This window comes from Canis lupus, chromosome 9 (genome assembly GCF_048164855.1).
Source record: "Canis lupus baileyi chromosome 9, mCanLup2.hap1, whole genome shotgun sequence".
NCBI classification, from domain to species: Eukaryota; Metazoa; Chordata; class Mammalia; order Carnivora; family Canidae; genus Canis; species Canis lupus.
Genome location: NC_132846.1, coordinates 11,809,473 through 11,835,000, shown reverse-complemented (window position 1 = coordinate 11,835,000; position 25,528 = coordinate 11,809,473). Strand labels below are relative to the sequence as shown.

At 40.4% G+C, this 25,528-nt stretch overlaps 2 protein-coding genes across 20 annotated transcripts in view; one reads left to right on the top strand and one right to left on the bottom strand.

The window, feature by feature from the left end:
- AP4S1 (adaptor related protein complex 4 subunit sigma 1) overlaps positions 1–14,020 on the bottom strand; it is an 83,423-nt gene extending 69,403 nt beyond the window's left edge. For 2 of the 14 annotated variants that reach the window (XM_072838159.1, XM_072838158.1), the window contains exon 1: positions 13,161–13,429. The gene's annotated coding sequence lies outside the window, so the exon portion shown is untranslated. Of the gene's footprint in view, positions 1–11,947; positions 12,350–13,160; positions 13,430–13,484; positions 13,635–13,661; positions 13,814–13,864 lie in introns of those variants that run through there. The other 12 variants (XM_072838156.1, XM_072838149.1, XM_072838151.1 and 9 more) reach the window with 12 other exon arrangements.
- Positions 12,031–25,528, top strand: part of STRN3 (striatin 3) — a 112,174-nt gene continuing 98,676 nt past the window's right edge. The window contains exon 1 of one of the 6 annotated variants that reach the window (XM_072838141.1): positions 12,031–12,164. In XM_072838141.1, the coding sequence (XP_072694242.1) occupies positions 12,084–12,164 (81 nt within the window). In that variant the 5' untranslated portion in view covers positions 12,031–12,083. Of the gene's footprint in view, positions 12,165–12,530; positions 13,044–25,528 lie in introns of those variants that run through there. The other 5 variants (XR_012036403.1, XM_072838137.1, XM_072838138.1 and 2 more) reach the window with 5 other exon arrangements.

Genomic DNA, 25,528 nt, shown 5'->3' with positions numbered 1-25,528 from the left:
GGGACTCCAGGATCGCACCCTAGGCCAAAGGCAGGCGCTAAACCACTGAGCCACCCAGGGATCCCCCCACTCTACCTTTCTTTCCATCCATCCTCACCGCCCCCAATCTCTCTCTCCAAATCTGTTCTTTGTTTCAGAATACATTTTCAGTTGCTTTACCTGAGACTTTTACTTTCTGTTGAATCTGTGGCCACTCAAGAAATATTTCAACTACATTTGATTAATTTGGCATTTAACACATTTACATGTGTGCTGCTTTAAACGCGGTTTTAAAATAGTTAAGGGGTGCCTGGGTAGCTGAGTTGGTTAAGCATTTAACTCTTGATTTCACTTCAGGTCATGATTTCAGGGTCATGAGGTCGAGCTTAAGATTCTGTCACTGAGGGATGCCTGGGTGGCCCAGCAGTTGAGCATCTGACTGACTCAGGGTGTGATCCCAGGGTCTGGGGATCAAGTCCCACATCTGGCCCCATGCAGAGAGCCTGCTTCTCCCTCTGCCTGTGTCTCTCCCTCCCTCTGTGTGTCTCTCATGAATAAAATAAAAATCTTAAAAAAAAAAAAAAAGATTCTCTCATTGAACTTAAGATTCTCTCTCTCCTTCTCCCTCTGCCCCTCCCTCCCCCCTCCCTCCCTCTCTCCCTCAATAAATAAATAAATAAATAAAATATTTAAACATTTTATTTTTTATTTTTATCTTTATTTTTTAAACATTTTAAAATACTAAGTTTCTAAGTGCCTGGCTAGCTCAAGAGCACGCAACTCTTGATCATGGAACTCTTGATCATGGGGTTGTAAGATCAAGCCCCACGTTGGGTATAGAGATTACTTAAAAATAAAATATTTTAAAAAAATAAAATGTTAAATTTCAATCAAATTCAGGATCTATGGAAATCCTATTTCTGTGGAAAAGTACTTTAAGAATAAACCTTAATACTCTAGTCTGTCATTTTTCTAGGAATATATCTGAAAAATTTCTAAAGCTTCACGTGACTCTAAAATCTTGATCTAAAGCCATTTTGGGAAATTGATCAAAAAGTCTCATCAAGTGCAGCCTGGGTGGCTCAGTAGTTTGGCGCCACCTTCAGTCTAGGGCCTGGTCCTGGGGACCAGGGATCAAGACCCATGTCGGGCTCCCTGCATGGAGCCTGTTTCTCCCTCTGCCTGTGTCTCCGCCTTTCTCTCTCTCTCTCTCTCTCTCTCTCTTTCTGTCTCTCATCAATAAGTAAATAAAATCTTTTTAAAAAAAAGTCTCATCAGGGATCCCTGGGTGGCGCAGTGGTTTGGCGCCTGCCTTTGGCCCAGGGCGCGATCCTGGAGTTCCGGGATCGAGTCCCACATCGGGCTCCCGGTGCATGGAGCCTGCTTCTCCCTCTGCCTGTGTCTCTGCCTCTCTCTCGTTCTCTCTGCGACTATCATAAATAAATAAAAATTAAAAAAAAAAAGTCTCATCAATTAAACTTATCACCGGGAGAACTGAATAATGTATAGAATTGTAGAATCACTATGTTGTACACCTAACAGCAATGTAACATTATATGTCAACTATACTTCAATAACAAAAATTCAAAAAAAGGCTTATCAAATTCTGGTCCAAGATACAAGTTCAAATAAGTGTGGTCATTTGTAACTTTAAAACATATATAAATACATCAGAGACAGCCTAAAGTTTTACTGAAAAGGACAGATACCATATTTTTGGAGATGTTCAGGTATCAGACTTCCTATCCTAAATCAGGGTGAACTGAAGAATTTTCTTTTTTTTTTTTAAGATTTTATTATATTCATTCATGAGAGACACACAGAGAAAGGCAGAGACATAGGCAGAAGGAGAAGCAGGCTCCATGGAGTGAGCCCAATGTGGGACTCGATCCCAGGACCCTGGGATCATGACCTGAGCTAAAGGCAGACACTCAAACATTGAACCACCCAGGTATCCCAAACTGAGGAATTTTTAAAGGTCTTTACAGAAATGTGATTCAGGTAGGGGGAGAAAAGTCATATTTCAAAAACTGAGGATGAGGAATTTATATACTATAAATAGACCATTACACTGTCTGAAAATACTTGTTTTATTTTTATTCATTAGTCATCTGTGTGTGTGTGTGTGTGTGTGTGTGTGTGTGTATGTGTAGTGGGGGATGGAGGGATTGAGAATAGATTCTCCATCAGTCATCTGCCAGAGAAGTATTGACTACCAAGTCTGGTGGTGGTGGGAGGTGTGTACAGTTTAAAGATACAAATTGGAGTTCACAGGAGCCTGTTGTTGCTGTTGTTGATATTTACCCTCCACTTTAGGATAGAGAAGCTGCTTTGGGGCAAATAATGGCACTCAACCTTCCCATTACACCAACGGAGATAACAATATGTATCTTTTGAAATCAAAACAAAGTTTTTTCTTCTAAAATTATCTTTCTTCTATTTGGTTTTATATCAAGGATAAAATATGGAATTACATTTTACTCTGACACAACATGGGCATAGATTAGAAACAGTGAAGAAATACCCCTTTGTGGGTAATCTTACTTTTAATTGTTCAGTTAAAATTAGCCACACAAATTAAATACTTGTGCTTAATGACTAAATATCTTCATCAAATTTTTGGGCTAATAAAGACATCCAGTATCTTAGAGAAGAGTGATCCTGGAGCAGAGATGTAGCAGTTTCATGGCTAGGATACTTTCTATTCTGATGTTATAAGGTATCAATAAGGAGGAACTCCAGAAGATAAGTAGGATTACTATATATTACTTCCCATTCCTATAAAACGGTCAGTTAAGTTTCCCCCTCAAATTGTAAATATTTCAAACTAGATATTCTGGATTCTAATAAATTTAACTTCTGTATTTCTTAAGTTAGATAGATCTGGTTAATTTTTGCTGGGCATCTGATTTCCAGTGAGAACTGTGAAAGTCATATTAAGCCAGATTTTTCTTACACATTTGTTCTTCTGAAGAGTAGTCATCTAAGCTTCGCATTAGGATTTGAGTGACAGGCCCGTGAGTGCTCTTAAAGGGTCAAGTGCAATGTTAATCAAATCAAACTAAAGCAATTTGGAATTAAAATTTGATTTGCTAGGGTACCTGGGTGGCTCAGTTGGTTAGGCATCTGCCTTCATCTCAAGTAATAATCTGGGGTCCTGTGACTGAGCCCTGAGTCGGGCTCTGTGCTTAGCATGGAGTCTGCTTCTCCCCCTGGCTTATGCACTCTCTCTCTCTCTAATAAATGCATAAAATCTTTAAAAAATTTTTGATTTGCTGGTGGTTCCTAGTTTTTTGTGTCAAATAAAGAAGAAACAAAATGTCACTGGGATGCAAGGGAATCTCACTTTACACAAAATACATCTCTGAAAAGTTGACTATAAGTTGAATTTAAATACAATACTGGAATTATGGAAAATGTTTCTATAAAATAATCACTCCATAATTTATCTGCAACTAATTTGTTTCAATATTGTAAAATTTTTTTACGCTAATGCTCACATTATTTAGGAAAAATTAATTGCTATGATAATTTTTTCCTAAAAAGTATATACAAGAAAATCATACTATGAAACTACAGCAATGTATTAAAGCTCCTATTTTAAGAGCTTCTTAATTAAATAAAAGTATGTCCTGAGTTAAAATCAAGCATAGTAAAAGCTACATCAATATTTTCAGGGCCTAAAGATATTACTTGGAAAATTATGGCTCCAATAACAATTTTTTTTTGCAGATCATCACTCTAAAGAGATGAAGCAGTGAAATATAAAAATTACTGTATCAAACTTCAGTTTGGGGATCAGCTGACTTACCCAACAGGATCTTTTTTGTTAATGACATGGCCACCACTAACACTAATTCAAATGAGTAATTAATAACTCCCAATGTTTGATGGTAGCCATGAAAGGCCTTCTTGAAAGCTGTATCCTGAAAGACAGTATATGGTCTTTGGAATATGATGTGAACATGACCCGACACACCAACTCCTGAAGAGAGATAATAACAGTAGAAAACACTAACAGTACTTACGAGACACCCAGGTGCTGTTTGGAACATTTTGCTTACATTCATTTAATCCTCATAATAGTTCTATGAGTTGGAGATTTTTTTATCCTCACTTTATAGACGTGAAAACTTAAGTCACTTGCCAAAGGTCACCCAATGCCGGATAGCCTGACTCGGGAGTCTTTCTCTCATGCACTGCACCTTTACCTCCGGGTTTGCCTCATGACTCCAGTAATGCAGTGATGGCTATAATGTGACATTATATGTTCTCATTCATTTGGGGAATATAAATAATAGTGAAAGGCAATTGAAGGGAAGGGAGAAAAAATGGGTAGGAAATATCAGAAAGGGAGACAGAACATGAAAACTCCTAACTCTGGGAAACAAACTAGGGGTGGTGGAAGGGGAGGAGGGCGGGGGCTGGGGGTGAATGGGTGACAGGCACTGAGGGGGGCACTTGACGGGATGAGCACTGGGTGTTACTCTGTATGTTGGCAAATTGAACACCAATAAAAAATAAATTTATTATTAAAAAAATATGATCAGGGAAGCACAATTTCATTCCTCATTCACTAGTGGAAATCTAGCTCGAGGGCAGCCCCAGTGGCGCAGCGGTTTAGCGCCGCCTGCAGCCCAGGGTGTGATCCTGGAGACCCCGGGATCGAGTCCCACATCGGGCTCCCTGCATGGAGCCTGCTTCTCCCTCTGCCTGTGTCTCTGTCTCTCTCTCTAGCTGTGTCTCTATGAATAAATAAATAAAATATAAAAAAAAAAAAAAGGAAATCTAGCTCGAGCCAGTTGTACCCCAGTACGAAAGCTTTTATTGGCTAACATGCATATTCTGGTATTTTCTTTTCTTTTTCTTTTTCTTTTTTTTTTTTTTTTTTTAGATTTTATTTATTTATTCATGACAGATACAGAGAGAGGCAGAGACACAGGTAGAGGGAGAAGCAGGCTCCATGCAGGGAGCCCGACGTGGGACTCCATTCCGGGTCTCCAGGATCACACCCTGAGCTGAAGGCAGGCGCTAAACCACTGAGCCACCCGGGCTGCCCATATTCTGGTATTTTCAAACTGACTCTGGAACATGTTACAAAAGGGGCAATTCTAACAGATTGCTTACTTTTAGTTGATCTCAACATGGAGCCTAAAATGCTTCAGAAATGACCCAATCAGATTATTTGAAAATTTAGGACAGTAGAACTCATATTATTACATTTACAACAGCGTGCTTAACATTTGTAATTGGACCTAAACTTCCAAAATTCCTACATCTGATTTGCTCTCTTAGTGAGTTCAGCTAATCTCCCTTTCTACTTCCAATAAATAAAACATACCCGGCAAATGCTGTCCACGGCAAGTTTGCAGGCATGTATCTGAATTTAGAATCATTCTCCTTCAGATCAAATGTCAGGGTAAATACAGGGCTTTTCAGGTGGCCTGCTTGGCTGCCCTTTGCCCACAAGCACCTTTTGCTTTTCTGAACTTCACAATAAAGTGTAGCAACATGTTATAGCTCCCGCTCAAAATGTAAATAAGATATAAAGTTGTCAGACAAGAGCTGGCCCAAAAGTTGCACAAAACATATTCATACTTAAATTTACACTCATTTTTATCTCATGATCTTTGAAAAGCAAAAATGTCTCAAATAGTAGTGGTCAAATAAAACTATTTCAATAGCAGGTTGTAATAAATAATTTTAGGTTACATAGTAAGCAATTTAAACTCTAAAATGCCCAGAGTGTAGAGAGGCAAGGTGATAGCAGCAGAGTAGTTTTGGGAGCTCCCATGATCCACTCATAAAAATGGTGATAGCAGCAAGGATGGGAAAAATCCAAGTCTACAGGCAACATCTTTACTAAAAACCAGGTGAAAAACAGTCCCTGGAACTCTAGAATGGGGAGAGTCAAACAACACTTAGCATAGGGGTGTATGGGTGCTTCAGTTGGTTAAGCATCTGACTGCCACTCTGGTCGTGATCTCATGGGGTCAAGTCCCTCAAGAAGCTCCCGTGAACCCATGCTCGTCAGGGAGTCTGCTTGTGCCTTTCCCTCTGCCCCTTCCCACTGCTCGTGCTCTGTTTCTCTCAAATAAAATCTTAGGAAAAATAAAAGCGCATGACCATAGCTGTGCTGGCAGAGGTGGAGGTTTGAAAATGTGGTCTTATAAAAGTCTAAAGAGCCAAAGAATCCAGAAATCACCAAGTCATCATCCAAAGGAAGGAGCCCTGCTCCCCCACTTGAAATGAGAGCCAGGAGGAAGCCTGGCAGGGTCTCTTTTGCCAATGAGTGCAAGGAAAGGTCCCATCTAGGACCTTCTAGTTTATAGAAAATATGGAGGAGGAAGGAATAGCTAACTAATACCATAAAAATGCAATCAGCCAAATGCAGGAAATTCTATAGTATAAATAACCTGGTTTCTTTGACAAAATGGCATGGCATTGTTGGGATGAGGGGAAGGCAAATCAAAAAAGACCTAAAGACATATAAACTAAATGAAATACGTGGGGACATCTGGGTGGCTCAGTGGTTGAGCACTTGCCTTTGTCTCAGGGTATGATCCTGGGGTCCTGGAATCCAGTTCAACATCAGGATCCCAGCGGGAAGTCTGCTTCTCCCTCTGCCTACATCTCTGCCTCTCTCTGTGTCTCTCATGAATAAATAAAGGAAGGAAGGAAGGAAGGAAGGAAGGAAGGAAGGAAGGAAGGAAGGAAGGAAGGAAGGAAGGAAGGAAGAAAGAAAGAAAGAAAGAAAGAAAGAAAGAAAGAAAGAAAGAAAGAAAGAAAGAAAGAAATAGATAGATGTGGATTTTGTTAGGATCCTGATTTGAAGCCACCAACTCCTTAAAAAAATTTTTTTGAGACAATTGGGAGAAATTGAGTATGGGCTGGGGATTAGACTATATTAAACAATCACCATTAACTTTGTAGGTGTGACATTAGTATTGTGGTATGTTTTTTTTAAAAAGGTCCTAATCTGTTAAAGATATTTAGAGGAGTGTGTACCAAAGAAATAATACGATATTTGGGATTTACTTTAAAATATTACTGGGCCTGCCCTGGAAGCATGGGGGAAATTCTGTTTCAAGGCATCTTTGAGCTTGTCAAGTAATGTCATGAGCAAAGCTCACCCTCCCAAGTTGAAAAATTTAGGGACAAGTTGTAATTGAAATTAAACGGTAGCAGACATGTCCATTAGGGGATTTGACAGCTTTATGAAGCTTGTGATAAATGAATGCATCAAGATGGCAGGTGATTATACGAGGAAATAGTATCATCACGTTTAAGCCTTGGGATATTTAAAACCAAAGGCTTGTTCACAACAGAAATCAATTGCTTCTACATGTCTCCTCTCCAATGGACCAGTTTTATTATGATATGAAAACTGGTGCTGCAGACATTTTTTTTATTAAATTGCAATACTGGGGATCCCTGGGTGGCTTGGTGGTTTGGCACCTGCCTTCGGCCCGGGGCGTGATCCTGGGGTCCCGGGATTGAGTCCCGCATTGGGCTCCCTGCGTGGAGCCTGCTTTGCTCTCTGCCTGTGTCTCTGCCTCTCTCTCTCTGTGTCTCTCATGAATAAAAAAATAAAATCTTTAATAAATAAATAAATAAACTGCAATCTTATTAAATTTTTACAATGGTAAAAAAAAATCCTCAGTAAAAAGGTGGAATAGATGAACTAAGAACAGCAAAATCTTGGTAACTGTTGCAAGTGTTCATAAGGCTTTGTTTCTATATTCACATGATTGAAATTTTTGTTTTTTATTTTATTTTTAAGCAACCTCTACACCCAATGTGGGGCTCGAATTTACAACCCTGAGATCAAGAGTCACATGCCCTAATCACTGAACCTGCTAGGCGCCCCCATGATTGAAATTTTTCAAAATAAAAAGTTAAATAGAAAATATCTATGTACAGGGACGCCTGGGTGGCTCAGTGGTTGAGCATCTGCCTTCAGTCCAGGGCGTGATCTTGAGGTCCTGGGATCGAGTCCCCCATCAGGCTCCCTGCATGGAGCCTGCTTCTCCCTCTGCCTCTGTCTCTCATGAATAAATAAAATCTTTAAGAAAAAAAAGAAAATAAAATGTCTATGCACAGCATGATTTAGAATATCCAATTACTATATTAAAACCTATGAAACAGAAGGAGCAAAGAATAGGATTTATTTTTATTTTATTTTTTTTTAATTTTTATTTATTTATGATAGTCACAGAGAGAGAGAGAGAGAGAGAGAGAGAGAGGCAGAGACACAGGCAGAGGGAGAAGCAGGCTCCATGCACCGGGAGCCCAACGTGGGATTCGATCCCGGGTCTCCAGGATCGTGCCCTGGGCCAAAGGCAGGCGCTAAACCGCTGCGCCACCCAGGGATCCCTAGGATTTATTTTTAAATGCTCTAAAGAATTCTTCAATCTTTTTTTGTGGGGTAATCATCATGTTCTTCAGGTTAGTCTGTTAATAAAAACACAAAGCTATCACTTAAAAATATGTTGTTATAAAAGAAACCAAGTTTTTGTGAATTTTTGCCAAATCTAAAACATTCTCCAAAGAGAACACTCTCTAGCAATCTATGCTAGAAATCTTTCCCAGACAAAATGTCTGTGTCTGGTTCTTTTGAACATTCTCCACTGTTGCTCTAATAGGAGGCAAACCAAATTTCCAAGATAGTTAAATTATTGCCTAGGAAAGTTTTGACAATTTCTAATTTGTCACATTTCCTACTTATTTGGTTTCACATTTATGGATCAGGTTGTTCACTCTTAGCCAATGTCCAGGGGGGACTACGCTCTAGGCAATTTTCTTCCCCTTCAATTGTGACATCTTTGTGAGTTAGCTATTATACAATATTATCACAGCATATTGCCTTCTGACTATTACCCAGAAGACAGTTCAGGAATGGACTTGGACTAGAATTTTATATAGCATGCTATGTTTCCTAAAGGTTTTGTTACCTATTTTTCTACAACCTTTGAAGGTCCTTTTCCTTTTCTTTTCCACACAACATATTATTTGAATAGTTCAAGTGCCCTGCATGGATTTCTACAATTTTCTTAGCCACAGGCAACTCCTGTCATGAGAAGTAGATATCTGATCTTATTTGGCAGGTTCAACCATGGTGTAGGGCAAAGCTGTCTCCTCCTTTACTGTTCTATCTACATTATACTGTTTGCTCTCTTGGTTTTTAAACACATACTAGGTCTTCTCAGAGATCTTCCTCCTTTGTTCTTTATAAGTGTAAACACTACATAATTTCCCCAAGTGACTAGATCACTCCTAAATCACCTGAAAAAGATCTTAAAAGTGCAAATGATTTGAGAACCTGTGAGAATGATATTGAGCCACTGAGAGGATAGTAGGAGGAAGAACAGTGAAGGGAGACGTTGTTTCCAAATAAACATACACACTCATGCTATGAATGGGACCCACTTGCTATTCTACTAAGGGCCTGAGGAGGTGACCCAGAACTCTTATCTCAGCTTTCTCATCTTCCCATAGAGATAATAGCACTTGTTGCAATCTTTCCACATGATGCAAAAAGATGACTAGATTAGTGTTTGTGAACCAGTTTGAGCTCTTTGTTAGAAGGATGTCAGGTTCATAGTCAGCAAGGTGTAAAACTAGATGTTCAGGTGAATAATTACAGGGAGCCATGAAGTTCTCAAAGGCAGGGTCAAAACTCTGTACATCAGGTATTGCAATAATTGGGAAGAAGACATCTGATGTTAACTACTCCTGACTTATTTAAAAGCCTGGAATTCCTTAAGATACCTCTACTGACATAATACACAAACATCAAATATGATAAATCCCTTTTTGGTCAGATAGAATAAGCACACAGGTTTCTAAGATTAGCTAACAGGAAAGGAAAAAAAAACCCTAAAATTCTAAATTTATATATATTTAATATAAATAGGTATTCTTGAAGATCATCAGCAGCATACTGAAACTAACAGAATCAATGGGAGAGGAAGAGCGATGGACAGGACTGATGACAGAACAAAAAGGAAGTTTCAAAGGTGAAACTGAAGAGAGGAAATGACTCAGCCACAGTTCCAAGGAGGGAGTTCCAGTTAGGTGAGTTGTAGGTTATGATATGGCCTGGGAAAGCTTATTACACACAAAGGACAAGATTCCAGGACACTGGAGTATTCTCAGGGGTCATGGACACAAAGTATAAGGACAATAATGTGTACAAAATATTCTCCTCACAGAGTCAAAAATCTTGGTGTCTTTCTCTTTTAATACTCAGGGTAAAAAGTCAACTATAAAAAATGAAAACAAAGTAAAAAAGAACTCAGGGCAGTTTTGGTCATTGACCCTTGAAATAGCTGGTATAATGGTAGCAAAAAAACTAATAATACAAAAAAATTGAGGTGAAGGAAAAATATATCTATTAGTCTAGTCCACATTTCAGTTATTAATCATTTTTGGGAGACTGCACTATCCCAGACATGGAAGGTGGGGAACATTAAGGTGGCCAGGTTTAAACTAACACAAGAATAAAGGTAATGGAATAGATGTGATATAGATAAGGAATAGAAATGAAACATGTACTGAGAAAGGGACTGGGTGTAGGGGCTGAGTAAAAAGAAGATAGTACAATGACTACCAGCCCTCAGGTTTGGATGTAATGCCATTTAATAAGATAGGTAATAGAAGAGAAATAGTTTTTTTTTTTTTTTGGAAGGTGGGTGGGAAGGAAAATAGAAGGATTATCAATCTAGTTTTTACTTAAGCTTGAGGTACCAGTGGGAAATATAAGTACTCATGTTCTTCTTTTGATGCCACATAACAGAGATCAATTACATCTACTCACCTACATTTCTTTGAGACATATTTGGAACTTTTTCTTTTCTTTTTTAAAGATTTTATTTATTTATTCATGAGAGACAGAAAGAGGCAGAGAAATAGGCAGAGGGAGAGGCAGGCAAGGAGCCTGATGTGGGACTCATCCCAGGACCTCAGGATCACATCCACAGCCAAAGGCAGACGCTCAACCACTGAGCCACTCAGGCACCCCTGGAACTTCTTCTATACTATGAGGCCCCTCAAAAAAGGAAGAGGACTGAATAAGCAGGTTTTATGCTGGTCACTATAAAATGGAAAAATAGTACTTAAAAATATGGAGAAACAGTTTTTAATAATATGTGACCTAAGACCTCACTCATTTCATAGACAAAACATGGCAGCAGGGGTAACAGATCATCACTAAACATAGTAAGAGTAGACATGATTAAGTAAGATGTACTATTTTAGTCTTTTTGAAATTATACTTTGAGTGGTGCTGTGCATTACACAGTGAGAGTTTTACTGGTAGTAGAGAAGAAAAAAAATAATGCGATCAATTTTATGTGCAGTTTTCCCGCATAGCTGTAATTATTGAACCTTTTTTCCTTATTACATTGTTAAACATTATTCTTGTCCTATTTTTCAACCAAGTGGTTATTAGCTATATTAACTTTCTTTAGAAACACAGTAGTTCATTAAGGATGTTTCCTGGCAACCTAAGCATATAAAACACACACAATGGTACTTAAAAGATTAAATGTGTCTTTTAGGTGTATATTACATTCATTTAAACATCATTTAATGACCCAGGAAAACATCTTCGCGGCTGTTCATCTAGGATTTTATATTGTATTCACGACGCTTTTATTTTGTTTTCATCACAAGATTCCATGAATGCCACCTGTGAACCCTTTCATTCTAAAACACCGAACTGTTCGTCTAACAAGTCTCCTTCAAAGTTACCTTTCTCTCTCTCCCCCCGTACCATCGTCAAGATCTAAAGCTTTTCACTATTCCTTCTCCCAAGAAAAAAATGAAAACATTCACTCCTGCTCCTCCCGCCCCCCCCCCCGCCAACCCACCCCAGAATAGGAGAAAGAGGGGCGGCAAAGTGGAACAAGCTGCGTCCCGCGCCCGGGAGCACGGAGCTAGGACACCGAGACCCGCAACCAGTCACCGTGTCCGGAGGGGGCTGGGCTATCTGCCAAAAGAGAACGTCCATCCCCAAAGCCTCAGGAATGACGGGTACTTAGAGCGAGTGACAAGCGGAGGAGGAGGCCCGACCCTCTGGGACGTCCTGAAACACGCCAGGAATGCGAAAGAAACGCCAGGCATCCCGGGCGGGCGGCAGCCGGCCAGAGCGCCCAGCCAGGTTACGACGGTCCTGGAAGCAGGCATGCGGCTGGCCCCGGGGGGGGGGGGGGGGGGGACGACGCTCAAGGGGCTGCTGACTGAGCGAGGGAAACTGACGGTTGGGAGCGCCCGAAAGTTCGGGTGGCTGTCCCGCAACACAGCCCAGCCCAGAGGCCGCAGCGAGGCACCGGGGCAAGCCGGAGGAGCGCCTGGGGGCGGGGCCAGAGCCCCACCCCGCCTCCAGCGCCCTCACGAGCCCTCAGTACGCCTGCGTAAGGCGAGGCCGCACTCTATTTGGCTGCTAGGCGCGCGGCGGCAGCGGCGTTCTCTACCCGGCATGCTGCGCGGGAGCGACGGCCCTACGTCTCTCCCCTTCCCAACCCAGCCCCCTCCCCCCTCCCGCCGCGGCCCCCCCTTTCCCTAAAGTGAGTGAGTGAGACGGGCAGATGGAGGAGGGACTGTAATGGCGGCGGCCGGCAGCTCCCTGCTCTGACCCGCGGCAAGCGTACAGCAACGACCCCCTCCTCGCCCCTCTCCCAGGCGGCCTCCGCCCCGCCGGCAGCGCGGGGCCACCCTCCCCGGCCCTTCCCCCAGCCGTCGGCTTCTCGCCCTGCGCCCCGGCCGGGGCCCCACACACAATGGACGAGCTCGCCGGAGGCGGCGGTGGCGGCCCGGGGATGGCGGCCCCTCCAAGGCAGCAGCAAGGACCTGGGGGGAACATGAGCCTTTCGCCAGGGGGGAATGGAGCGGCGGGCGGCGGAGGTCCTCCAGCCGCCGAGGGAGCGGGTCCCGCGGCAGGCCCGGAGCTGTCCCGGCCGCAGCAGTACACTATCCCGGGGATCCTGCACTACATCCAGCACGAGTGGGCTCGCTTCGAGATGGAGCGGGCGCACTGGGAGGTGGAGCGGGCCGAACTGCAGGTACCTCGCTGGGGTCGGGGTGCGGGACGGCTGCGGCGGCGGGGCTCCCGGCCGGGGGGTGGGGCCGGGACTCCCCTCGGTCGGAGCCCCGGGCCTGGGGGGCTGGGGGCAGCCTACCTGTGCAGCTCGGGGGGCGGTAGTCCTGCCTACGGCTCTGGCGACGGCTCTCCCGAGGGCCCCCCTCCCCTTTCCCGCAGAAGCTTGTTCCCCAGCCCTTGCTAGCTGCGCGGTGCGGGCTTCCTTGGGGCAGCCATTTTGACTTTTAGTATGGCGTCTGCGGGGGCTCCTCTGGAGGCGGCCTGCCGGGCCTCCGGGGCTTGGGGCAGAACTCCTCTCAGTGGGAGAGTCCGGCGTGGGGTGACGGGGCGCGAAGCTTGCAGCTGACTGCGCCTTCTGCGAGGGAGAGCCCGAGGGGAGGGTTTGCGATGGGCATTTCATTACCTTTTCCTTTTTCACCCCCCTATCCGATTTGGCGTTTCTTGGGCCCCTCTCCCGTAGTTGGTGCGCACTTGCCCCTTGACAGCCACGCTTCTTTCCAGGGCTGCCACCGAGCGTAGTGTCCTGCTGCTGACTTGGGAAGTTGACGTTTCCTACCGCCAACTTTAAGTACCTTCTTACCTGGGATGCTGCCTTACTTAGGTTCCCTCCCGGTCAGTTCTTCCCAAGCGACTGACTCATCATCACTGCTTCTCTAAATTGAATTTTTCTTTCGGGAGTACCCTTCCTTCCCCGGGCCTCCAGCCCCTCCTTTAGCCCTGTGAAGCCGAACCAGAGTCTCTCTGCCGTGTTTAGGAAACAACCGAGGAAAGATTTAGTGTTACCTTGAAGTGTGACACGTACTTGTCCCACGTTAACTGACTCGCGCAGGGGAAGCAAGGTTAAATATCCCCAGAATCCTTCATAATTGAGCCTTACTTGATCTTTTAAAGGTGAAACTTTGCTAGGCTGGTTCACCTAACTTGTGGAGGAACGTTGGTAGTTGAAGAGCTCACGTCTTGGATTTCAGAATGGCTACATCCTTTTAAGAGGATTGTTCAACTCTTGGGTACTTGTGTTTATTTTTAAATCCCTTTCCAGGGCAAAATTAGGCTTAGAAGGAAAAAGCATGCATCCAAATAGTGTTGCACCTGTTCTTCAGACTGGTATATATTTAGAATGTAAGTAGTAGTGTTCGCTGATATATATATATATCATATATGCCTACGGTGAATAGTTAGGAAGATACGGTGTTGCAGGAAGGAAGACTGGATTAACTTAGGGTGTCTTCAAACAAATACATATTTTTTTAGTTTAATTTTGAATTAGTTATCTTTGATTCTACAAAGTTAGTGAAGCTAAACTTTTAAAAAGGACTTTTATATATCTTGACACTTTATCAGGTCTTCAAAAAACTTAATTATAAATTAACACCTGTTAGTCAATTCAATGTTTTAGAATTGTGTTTTGATATACTGTAGGACTTTTAAAAATAGAACTTTCCAAAAGCATGTATCATAATTGTCTGTAGTTTCTTTTTTCTTTTCTTTCTTTCTTTCTTTCTTTTTTTTTTTTTTTTTGTAGTTTCTTTTAACTTGTATGTATGTAGTCTAGTTTAAAATATCTGGGATTTATAGAGTTTTGCTGATAAACAACTTTTTACTACACCATGTTGCAAACAGTATACTGTATGAAGATAATAAGACGGTTATTTTTAAAAATTGCATTTAAAAATGCACTGAGGCTTAGACTCACTAAATAATACCTCACCAGTCCCTGGATATAGTGTCTAATGACCTCTGCACTGTTGTATGAAAGATTGGTTTTTTTTTTTTTTTTCCCCTGCCCTAGAGGATGAGACATTTATTTTGCCCTGTAAGCACCCGAAAGCTTGGATTTTAACACTTTGTAAGTTAACAGTGCATTAGTCATTTATAAGCTTCACTAATTTAAGTATCTGAGGAAATAGCTTATTTGTGTCTAAATTAAAAAAAAAACCTATAATGAAGTCTATATGTCTGCCTTAGCCCTTTCTTTACTTTTTAGTTCTCTTTGCCAGTAACAGTGAAGTCTTTTAAGGAAGATTCCTTTTGCTTGTTTGCTTTCCAGTTGATCTGCTATTGTAATACTAGTTCTGATAAAGCCTTTCTAAGCTTTTTTTGTTTGCTTACTTTTAAGAAGTTCTACAGTGTCTCTAGACTCTTAGTTTTTCCTGGGATTTTCATTATTTCACACTGATTCTTTTGAAATGGAATGTGCATGATTCTGTTTGTTTTTGTTCTACATATTTTTCTAAAATGTTATATTGGGTTACTTAGTTAAAAGGGTTTCAGGTTTGTTTCTGGAATATCGAATTTGCTTTAGGTACTTTCAGTCTTTAATAAGATTGCTTGTGAGATGCACATTTAACAGTGTATATGTCAAGGGGCACCTGGCTGGCTCCCCTGATAGAGCATGTAGCTCTTGATCTCCAGGTTGTAAGTTTGAGCCCCGTGTTGGGTGTAGAGATTACTTAAAAAAATAAAATCTTAAGAAAAAAATGTGTCAAATAAAAAATTTATTAAGGTTTCAGTGAAGTGTCAACGGATTTTAACTGTAAACTTTATTTTTAGGAATGATAATGTAGAAATAAGAGAGCTTAAATATTATTTTGTGTATAGCCTCAGATCACTTTGATGTGTGGATGAACAGTGACTCAGAAATGTTCAATATTAGAACTATTCAATGATGAATATGAAGAGGTTAGGGTACACCCAATTTTGATGTAAAATTTCAGCATGGAATCCTGTTTTCCCTGGCTTTGCAAAGGATCTTTTTTTTTTTTTTTTTTTTTTTTTAATTGTTCAGGCTTCTCATTGAACTTGGGGCTTGAACTCATGACCCTGAGAACAAGAGTTGCATGCTCTACCAACTGATCCAGCCAGGCGCTCCTGTAAAGGATTTTAAGTTGGAATTTTGTGGTGTGGTTCTATTCTCTGTAAAAGGAATTTTGGGTGAAGGTCTGTCTTAGAAACTTGGAACTAAACCAGAGGATCATGTCTTAATGCTCTTTTATCTTCATGACATAAACTTACTTGGGATTCCGGTAAGGCTTTAGAAGTAAGGCTCTAGAACAGTGGTTCCTAGATGAGAATTCTAGTCAGAATCACTTGTAAAACTTAAAAATATGCAGGCCTCTGCCTCATTCTCCAGAGATTTGGATTAATTTGGTCCAAGACTTGGAGAAAATTGACTGTTTATGGATTTTTGCATTCATGTTATATAAAAATTATAACTGCCGTTTAATCAGCGCTACAACCTTATGAGGTAGTTACCATTCCTGTTTTACAGATGAGATAAGCTTAGGTGACATAACTTTGCCAAGGTCACTTACCTTTAAAGTGTTGCAGCTAAGATTTAAACCTGTTTGAATCCAAAGCTTGTGATCTTATTACCATCGTATTATATTGTCATGTTACCATTTTTTATAGAAATGTAATCTGACTTGTAATTCTTCATCTACCATTATGTGGCACACAGTAGGACATTCCAACAAAGTCTTATTGAGCCCCCATTCTGTGCCAGGTCTAGTTTATGTATATTGCAAATGTCCTTATATTTTTCTCTGTAGTGGTATACACTTAGGGTATCCACAAAATGTTTGTCAACTATGGAAATACGACATAGATGATACAGAGAGAATGTAGTCCAGGAGTTTGTATTCTAAACTATTAATTGAACAAATGTAAAAATTTTAGTGTTTGTGTTTGCACTCTCTGGCGTACAGATTTGTCATGACAGATGTTGCCACCTAAAGATCTTAATAGATAATTCACTTAAGCATAACTTGATTTCTTCATTTTTAAAAGAAAACTAACAGTTTATTCTGCACTCCTGCTTTTATTGTTGAGATTTTCTCAGAATAGTCTAGAAGAGTGATTTGCAAATCCTGGTGGGTTTTTTATTGCAACATTTTATAAATCTATGAAATTACAAAAAATAAGAACAGTATGGTAGTTTTTATAAAGGTGCTTCCTTTATTCTGAGAGTTTTAGACTTCATCAATTTTCTCTGTTCTGCAGTTCGTATTTCAAATGATGGTGACAGCAAGAAGAAAAAAGTTTATTTGATAGAATTAAAGAGGCCACAACCTTATGTCATTTTCTCTGTTTATTTTTGAAGTCCTTGTAAACAAAAAGTCTAGGGACCCCTAATCTGGAATTCTCTCTTCCTCTTTTTAGCCCTTAACCCTGCTCTATAGTCTTACCTTTTTGCCCTATTCTCCTTAAACCCATCTGAACATCTTGTAGGATATTGTTTTTTCTGTTGATGGCTGGCCTTCAAATTCCCAAATCCTGTGGCTTTTTTTTTTTTTAAGATTTTATTTATTTATTTGAGAGCGGAAAGAGGAGGAGAGGCAGAGGGAGAAGCGGACTCCCTGCTGAGTGGGGAGCCTGATCCATAGGGCTCCATCCTAGGACCCTGGGATCACAACCTGAGCCTAAGGCAGAGGCTTAACCCACTGAGCCACCCAGGCCCCCCAGCCTGTGGGTTTTTTTTTTTTTTTTAAACTTTATTCACTTAACCAGCACTTCTGTATTAACTGTTTCTTCCTCAGAACCCTTTTCTTTGGCTTCCACTGTGTAATTCCCTAGTTTCCCTTTTGTCCACTAAACACTTTTATTCATGTTTCCTCTCCTTTGTTCCCCGTCGTTGTTCCCTGGGACTCTTGTTCTCTTAGTGTATTTACTGTCTGTATGTTTCATTTAAAATTGGATTTTCAGCTACCACTTAGGGTTTTTTTTTTTTTTTTTTTAATTAAAATTTTTTTAAGAGAGGGAGGAGAGCAGAGCAGAGGGAGAGAGAGAATCTAAATCAGGGTCCGTGCCCATCTCACAACTTTGAGATCATGACCTGAGCTGAAATCGAGAGTCCAGTGCTTAACAGGCTCAGCCACCCAGGCGCCCCACCACTTAGGTCTTAATATCTAATGTTTTTTAGTTACTGTTCGCTAAGTATTATTCCAGTGCTTCAGTATTAGCTCCTTTAATCCTAAACAACCCAATGAGGTTGGCACAGTTGGTTTCTTTTGTTACTGCCTTTTTTTTTTTTTTCCATTTTGGTGTGCACTAGAAATTTGGGGCCCAGAGGTAAATAATCAGCCCCAAGATTGCACAACTAGCAGGTAGCAGAACTAGAATTTAAACTTGGACAGGCCTTCTCTAGAAGCCATGTTCTTACCGCTACTAGATCTTCGGTTATAAATGTCTCATATTTCTAATTTCCTGTTTAACTTTTTACTTTAAATTCAATACATTCATTATTCATTTCATCTTCAATGCTTGCTGTCCCCCCCACCATAACACTTAACCTACTAATTCTCCTTTTTCTCTGTTATTGTTAATGTTCATCACCACCCTTCTTATCATTAGATGCTAGAGAGATCAGGGAGCTTTATCCCTATATATATATAGAGAGAGAGTAAGTTTTATTGATTCTAGTATAATCATTCAGTGAATGTATTTGAGTATTACTTTGTGCTAGGCACCAGGTATTTAATGATATATGAAATAAGGACCTTGTCTCATGGAACTTATAGTCTAGAAATAATAAAATGTGATAAACCAGAAATTAACTGGATAAGTGGTGAGAAAAACGGTAAATAGGAAACTATGTAGATAATGGACTTTCAGATAAATAGGTAGTGTTTATTGAACAATTTCTATATGCCAAGAATTTAAATTCTTACATGTTAGCTCATCTAATTCTCATAAAGCCCCTGGAGATGAGAATACTTTTAGATCTGAAGTATGAATACCTAACTATAGGTATTCCAGTTAGAAGGTACAGCACCAGCAGAAGTTCTGAAGGAGGAGAGAGCTGGGCTGGCTGGCTTTCTTTCTTTCTTTCTTTCTTTCTTTCTTTCTTTCTTTCTTTCTTTCCTTTTTTTTTTTTTTGTAAGATTTTATTATTTAAGAGAGAGAGAGATTACAAGTAGTGGGGGAAGGGCAGAGGGAGAAGCTGAGCAGGGGGCCCAGTGCTGGACTGGATCCCAGGAGTCTGGGATCATGACCTGAGTCGAAAGCACATGCTTAAATGACCAAGGCGCCCAGGAGAGAGCTGTGTTTGAAAGTGTGTGAACTGAACTATAGTGATTCAAGGGGCTATGAATTATAGATATAGCCTCAGTATGCTAAAACATATGTACATATTTTAAAGCTTTATTTATTTATTTTGAGAGGGATCGCTGGGTGGCTCCTTGGTTGAGCACATCTGCCTTTGGCTCAGGGAGTGATCCTGGAGTCCCAGGATTAAGTCCCACATCGGGCTCCCTGCATGGAGCTTGCTTCTCTCTCTGCCTATGTCTCTGCCCCCCCCCCCCTTGTGTGTCTCTCATGAATAAATAAATAAAATCTTTTAAAAAGGGGGGGGGGAGCGCGTGCACATGGGGGGGGGAAGGGGCAGAGGGAGAGACAGTCTCAAGCAGACTCCGTGCTGAACTGGAAGCTTGATGCGGGACTTAATCCCATGACCCTGAGATTACAACCTGATCTGAAACCACGAGTTCAGCACCCAACTGACTGTGTCATCCACGTGCCCCTAATATATATTTTAATTCAATGATTAATATTTTGGGATTTAGTCTCCATTATATATAATGAAAGCTGGGGAGCCTCTTTTAGTTTAAAAAAAATGGGTGAGTTGGGACGTCTGGGTAGCTCAGCAGCTGAGTGTCTGCTTTCGGCTCAGAGTGTGATCCTGGAGTCCTGGGATGGAGTCCCGCATCAGGCTTCCTTCATGGAGCCTGCTTCTCCCTCTGCCTGTGTCTCTGCCTTTCTTTCTCTGTGTCTCTCATGAATAAATAAATAAAATCTTTAAAAAAAAAATGGATGAGTAAAAATTTTTGCATAGAATGTCCCTGAAGCTTGGTAATCACTGACCTCAGGAAATCACCCTGATTTATTTTTTCATTTCTTTACTGTCCCTGTCTTCTTTCAGGGTGCTCCTGCCTGAATTCTTTGGAGTAATCTAACAGTTTCCCTCCATACATATTGCTGTCCTAACAGTTTATTCAGTTTATTCTCTATATTGTAAATATGATTGTGTTTCATATACCTTTAATTTTTTTATTATGGAGAGTTTTAAATGTATACAAAAATACAATATCTGTGACTCCTACAAACTTGTCAGTCATCTTAACTCTTCACTGATTTTATTTTACTTATACTTCTATCCATCCACTCCTCTATATATTCTTTTTTTTTTTTTAAGATTTTACTTATTTATTCATGAGAGACACAGAGAGGCAGAGACACAGGCAGAGGGAGAAGCAGGCTCCATGAAGGGAGCCCGACGTGGGACTCGATTCTGGGTCTCCATGATCAGGACCTGGGCTGAAGGTGGCGCTTAAACCGCTAAGCCAACTGGGCTGCCCAAGATTCCTTCTTAAATGGCTTTTTGTGGCTTGGTCTTTTTAGTGCTGAATATACTGAAGGATGTCATTGCTGCTTCCAGCAATGCCATAATTTGGCAATTATGAATAAACATTCATGTGCAGGTTTTTGTGTGGACATAAGTTTTCAGGTAATTTAGATAAATAACAGAACTTGCTTGCTGGATTGTATAATAAGAGTATGTTTAATTTTTAAGAAACTGCCAAACAGTCTTTCAAAGTGTCTGTACCTTTTTGCATTCCTACCAGCAATGAACAAGAATTCTTGTGTCAGGGATCCCTGGGTGGCGCAGTGGGTTAGCGCCTGCCTTTGGCCCAGGGCGCGATCCTGGAGACCCGGGATCGAATCCCACATCGGGCTCTCGGTGCATGGAGTCTGCTTCTCCCTCTGCCTGTGTCTCTGCCTCTCTCTCTCTCTCTCTCTGTGACTATCATAAATAAATAAAAAAAAAATTAAAAAAAAAAAAGAATTCTTGTGTCACATTCTTGTCAGCATTTGATGTCCGTGTTTTGGATTTTAGTCATTCTAATATGTTGTAGTGGTATCTTGGTTTAATCTGCAATTCCCTAATGCCATAGAATCTTCGACATTTTTCATATGTTTATTTTCCAAAAGATAAGCATATCTTTTTTGGTGAGGTGTCTTTTCAGATCTTTTGCCCATTTTTAAATTATATTCTCTATTCTCTTCCCTCTTGACATTTTCCTGGTTTTTGAATGGAATGATGTTGGGCATTGTTTCTAGTCAATTTTTCAGTAAATGGCAGCCACACTATTACTTAGAACACTTACTATATGCTTACCTTAAATATTCTTTAATGGCTTAATCTAAAAGGATGAATGGTTGCTTTTTTAAAAAGATTTTTATTTGAGAACAGAGGGAGAGGCAGAAGAGAAGCAGACACCCCGGAGAGCAGGGAGCCCTACACGGGGCTCCATCCCAGGACCCTGAGCTCATGACCTGAACCAAAGGCAGGCGCTAACCCACTGCGCCACCCAGGCGCCCAGGAATGACTAATTGTAAAATCACTTTGCCTTTGGCTTTACAGTTACCAAAGGCAATGATTAAATTTATTTTATCTGGAGATACTTGTAAAGTCTCTAATTGTAAGATAGTGAGACCTGTGGTGGCTCCCAAACTTACTTAATGATCATAATTACCTGGGATGCTTTAAAAATACAGATTCCCATATTCCATCCCTTGTCATTGTGATTAAGGAGTTGGAGGTGGAATCTTTTGTTTTTAAAATATATACCTGGTAATTCTGGTTATCAGCCAGGTTTGGGAACCTGCATGATCAAACGTTATTAATGATTTGGTATAATTCATTTCTCTAACACCTCTCCCTTCAAAATCCTCATTCCTCCTATTGATATTTTAAACTTCAGCAATATATCACTCCTTTCTGTGCATTCAGAGTGACTTGCACTGTATTTACTCTATTGTTGCACTTTTATTTTTTGTTATTTTTGCTTTTCTGCTTTCCAGTGCATTGAAGCTACCCTTAAGAGGAGTTTACTGATTTTCAGTATGCTATGAATTTTTGTTGGATTTGTTAGAAACATACTGTGGTGTTTGATTACACAGATGAAAGCTTTACATGTCCATAAAAGGACTATATGAATAATAACATCTGCTAACATTTAATCAGTTTTCTGTGTGTGAGGAATCATTGAATCATTCTTTCATACCATGCCTAAATCATAGGTATACTTATTTCCATTTTAGAGAGAAGGAAACATAGACAAAAGGTTAAATAACTTGTTCAACATACAACAGTAGGAAATGGAGTCAGGAGCTGCTGAGTTGCTTTTGAGCAATGTGTTACTGCCATTTTAAGTTAATAGCAGTATCTAGTGTTCATTGGGACCACCTAAGTGGTAAAGAATTGTAAACAAGTGACTAATGGATAGGCTCAGTGTGACAAGATATAAAAAACTAACTGAAGCAGTTATAGACTTATGGTGAAAATTTGGATCATCTTCAGGTAGACTTTGTAAAAAGGTTTTTAAAATACTTATTGGGCAGCCCTGGTGGCTTAGCGGTTTAGCGCCATCTTCAGCCCCGGGGTGTGATCCTGGAGACCCAGGATCCAGTCCCATGGCAGGCTCCCTGCATGGAGCCTGCTTCTTCCTCTGCTTGTGTCTCTGCTCCACCCCCCCACCCCCCCCAGGCGTCCCTAAGTCTCGTACTTAACCATGTGCCTGTCCATCCTTGATTCCACATTATTAACCACTTTAGTTGGTACTATGTGTATTCTTACTTTTTTATGCAAATAGATATAAGCAAATATACACTACCCTATTTTTCACTTTTTTTGTTTAACATTTCTTGGAAATAATTCTGAACCTTTCTTTTTTTTTTTTTTTTTTTTTTTTAGATTTTTTATTTTTTTTATGATAGTCACACAGGGAGAGAGAGAGAGAGGCAGAGACACAGGCAGAGGGAGAAGCAGGCTCCATGCACCGGGAGCCTGACGTGGGATTTGATCCCAGGTCTCCAGGATCGCGCTCTGGGCCAAAGGCAGGCGCCAAACCCCTGCGCCACCCAGGGATCCCAATTCTGAACCTTTAAATAGGGAGGGGCACCTGGCTGGCCCAGTGGTTGAGTGTCTGCCTTCGGCTCCAGTCGGGATCCCTGGATTCTGGGATCAAGTCCCACACCAGGCTCCCTACAGGAAGCCTGCTTCTCCCTCTGCCTTTGTGTCTGCCTCCCTCTATGTATGTTTCTTGTGAGTAAATAATTAAAACCTTTCAGTAGAGAACATTTTCACTTTTTTCTAACAACTACATAGTATTCTATCATGTGGACTAGCCATAGTTGATTTAGCTACTTTGTTATTCCTGGCTGGTTGTGTTAAGTTTTCACATAGCATTTTATTTATTATTTATTTATTTATTTATTTATTTATTTATTTATTTATGTATTTATTTATTTATCTATCTATCTATCTATTTATTTATTTATGATAGGCAGAGACACAGGCAGAGGGAGAAGCAGGCTCCATGCTGGGAGCCCAAGGTGGGACGTGATCCCGGGACTCTAGGATCACGCCCTGGGCCAAAGGCAGGGGCTAAACCTCTGAGCCACCCAGGGATCCCCTCACATAGCAGCATTTGTAACTATGTTCTTAAATGTGTGAGCAACCAACCTTGTTGCCTCAAAATAAACTATTGTATTTGCTTTTTGTTTTGTTAGAGTAATTAGCACTTATAAAATAGAAATTTAATGTTTTATATCATGGTTTGCTTTTAAATCTGAATTTAAATTAGAGGGCATGAATATTTTAGCTTTGAAAACTGCTAACCAGAGATTAGCTCTTTTATTTTATTTTATTTTTTTAAGATTTTCTTTCTTTATTCATGAAAGACACAGAGAGAGAGAGGGAGAGAGGCAGAGACACAGGCAGAGGGAGAAGCAGGCTCCATCCAGGGAGCCCGACCTGGGACTCGATCCGAGGTCTCCAGGATCATGAACCGGGCTGAAGGCGGCGCTAAACCACTGAGCCACCGGGCTGCCCAAGATTGGCTCTTTTAAACTGGAAGTCTGTTACTGAAATCCTAGAGAATGTAGGAGAAAGGCAAAACAAAGAAAAAGGTGAAATAGAAAAAATGGGGTGGGATGATAGAAGATCTAGCTAACGATAAACAGTGGATGAGTATAATAATATCCAACAGTTGTCTCAGTTATTAAAATAATTTTAGAGTGGCCCAGACTAACATTTAAGAATTGGACCATACTTCCTTAAAATTATATTTTAAAAGGAGGTGAGGGTATGGATTGAAATTCTAGAAAATCAGTACTTAGGAATCTTTATACTTCACATGTATCACTGCACCCAGATCATTTTCTTCTAGCCTTTAATGTAATTTGTAATTTTAGACTTAATGGTTTTGCTCATTTTCCCCTTTTGGATGGATTGTGAACGGAGAAGAATCTTACCCCCCCCCCCCCTTTTTTAAACTCATATATATACCCAATGTGACAGTAAAGGGCCTGATATATGACAGGTATTTGCATAAATATTTGTTACTGTTAAATGAGTGAAGTTGAGGCGCCTAGCCGGCTCAATTTGTAGAGCATGCAACTCTTAATTACGGGGTCACGAGTTTGAGCCCCACGTTGGGTATAGGATTTACTTTAAAAAAAATACAAATGAGTAAAGTTGCTGAGGATTCCATTAAGCTGTTAGCTACAAGAAGCTGAATTGTAATTTTTGTAGTACATAATAGGGAAAAAAGCCCACAAGTTGGGAATGACTTCTCAGTAGTAAACTATTCTTTGGCCCTCTCATTTGATAAATGAAACCAAGCTTTGTTTTTTTGTTTTTTATTGTAAAAATAAAATTATTTATTTGCTTCTTCACCTCCTGGGAAATGGAGTATAAGAGAAATCACTACTTCAATTAAAATTAATCTCTGCTTGAGATTAATGCAAAGATTGGGGAGGTGATAATTTTTAATTATAATGATTTTTATGAAGAACATTGAATCACTACACAATGGTTATGATAAACTAAAAATGAAAGAATTCCATATTACGTGCTAAATCAACTTTATAAAAATGTTGAAAAATACAGAATAAACTATTTAAGATACCTTTGTGATTTTTGGGTGATGAGATTACTGGCAACTTTATTGTTTTTCCTTATTTCATTTTTTTTTTTAAGATTTTATTTATTCATGAGAGACACAGAAGGAAAGAGGCAGAGACATAGAGGGAGAAGCAGGCTCCTCTCAGGGGTATTTCAGATATGGATTTTATGTCTATATAGTTACTGTTGAAAAACACTCATGAAACAGCAGGTTAAATTTACCAGTTTTTTTTTTCTTCTTCAAGTAAGCTGTTATGCCCAATGTGGAGCTTGAACTCATGACCCTAAGATCAAGAGTCACATACTCCACCAACTAAGCCAGGCAGGTGCCCCTAAACTTATTAGTATTTTTTAATGAATTTACATATTTATCTTTTCCCCATTTCCTTTTATTACTGATTTTTAAAAAACTGACAAATAGGGCATCCCGGGTGGCTCAGCGGTTTAGCACCGCCTTCAGCCCAGGGCGTGATCCTGGAGAC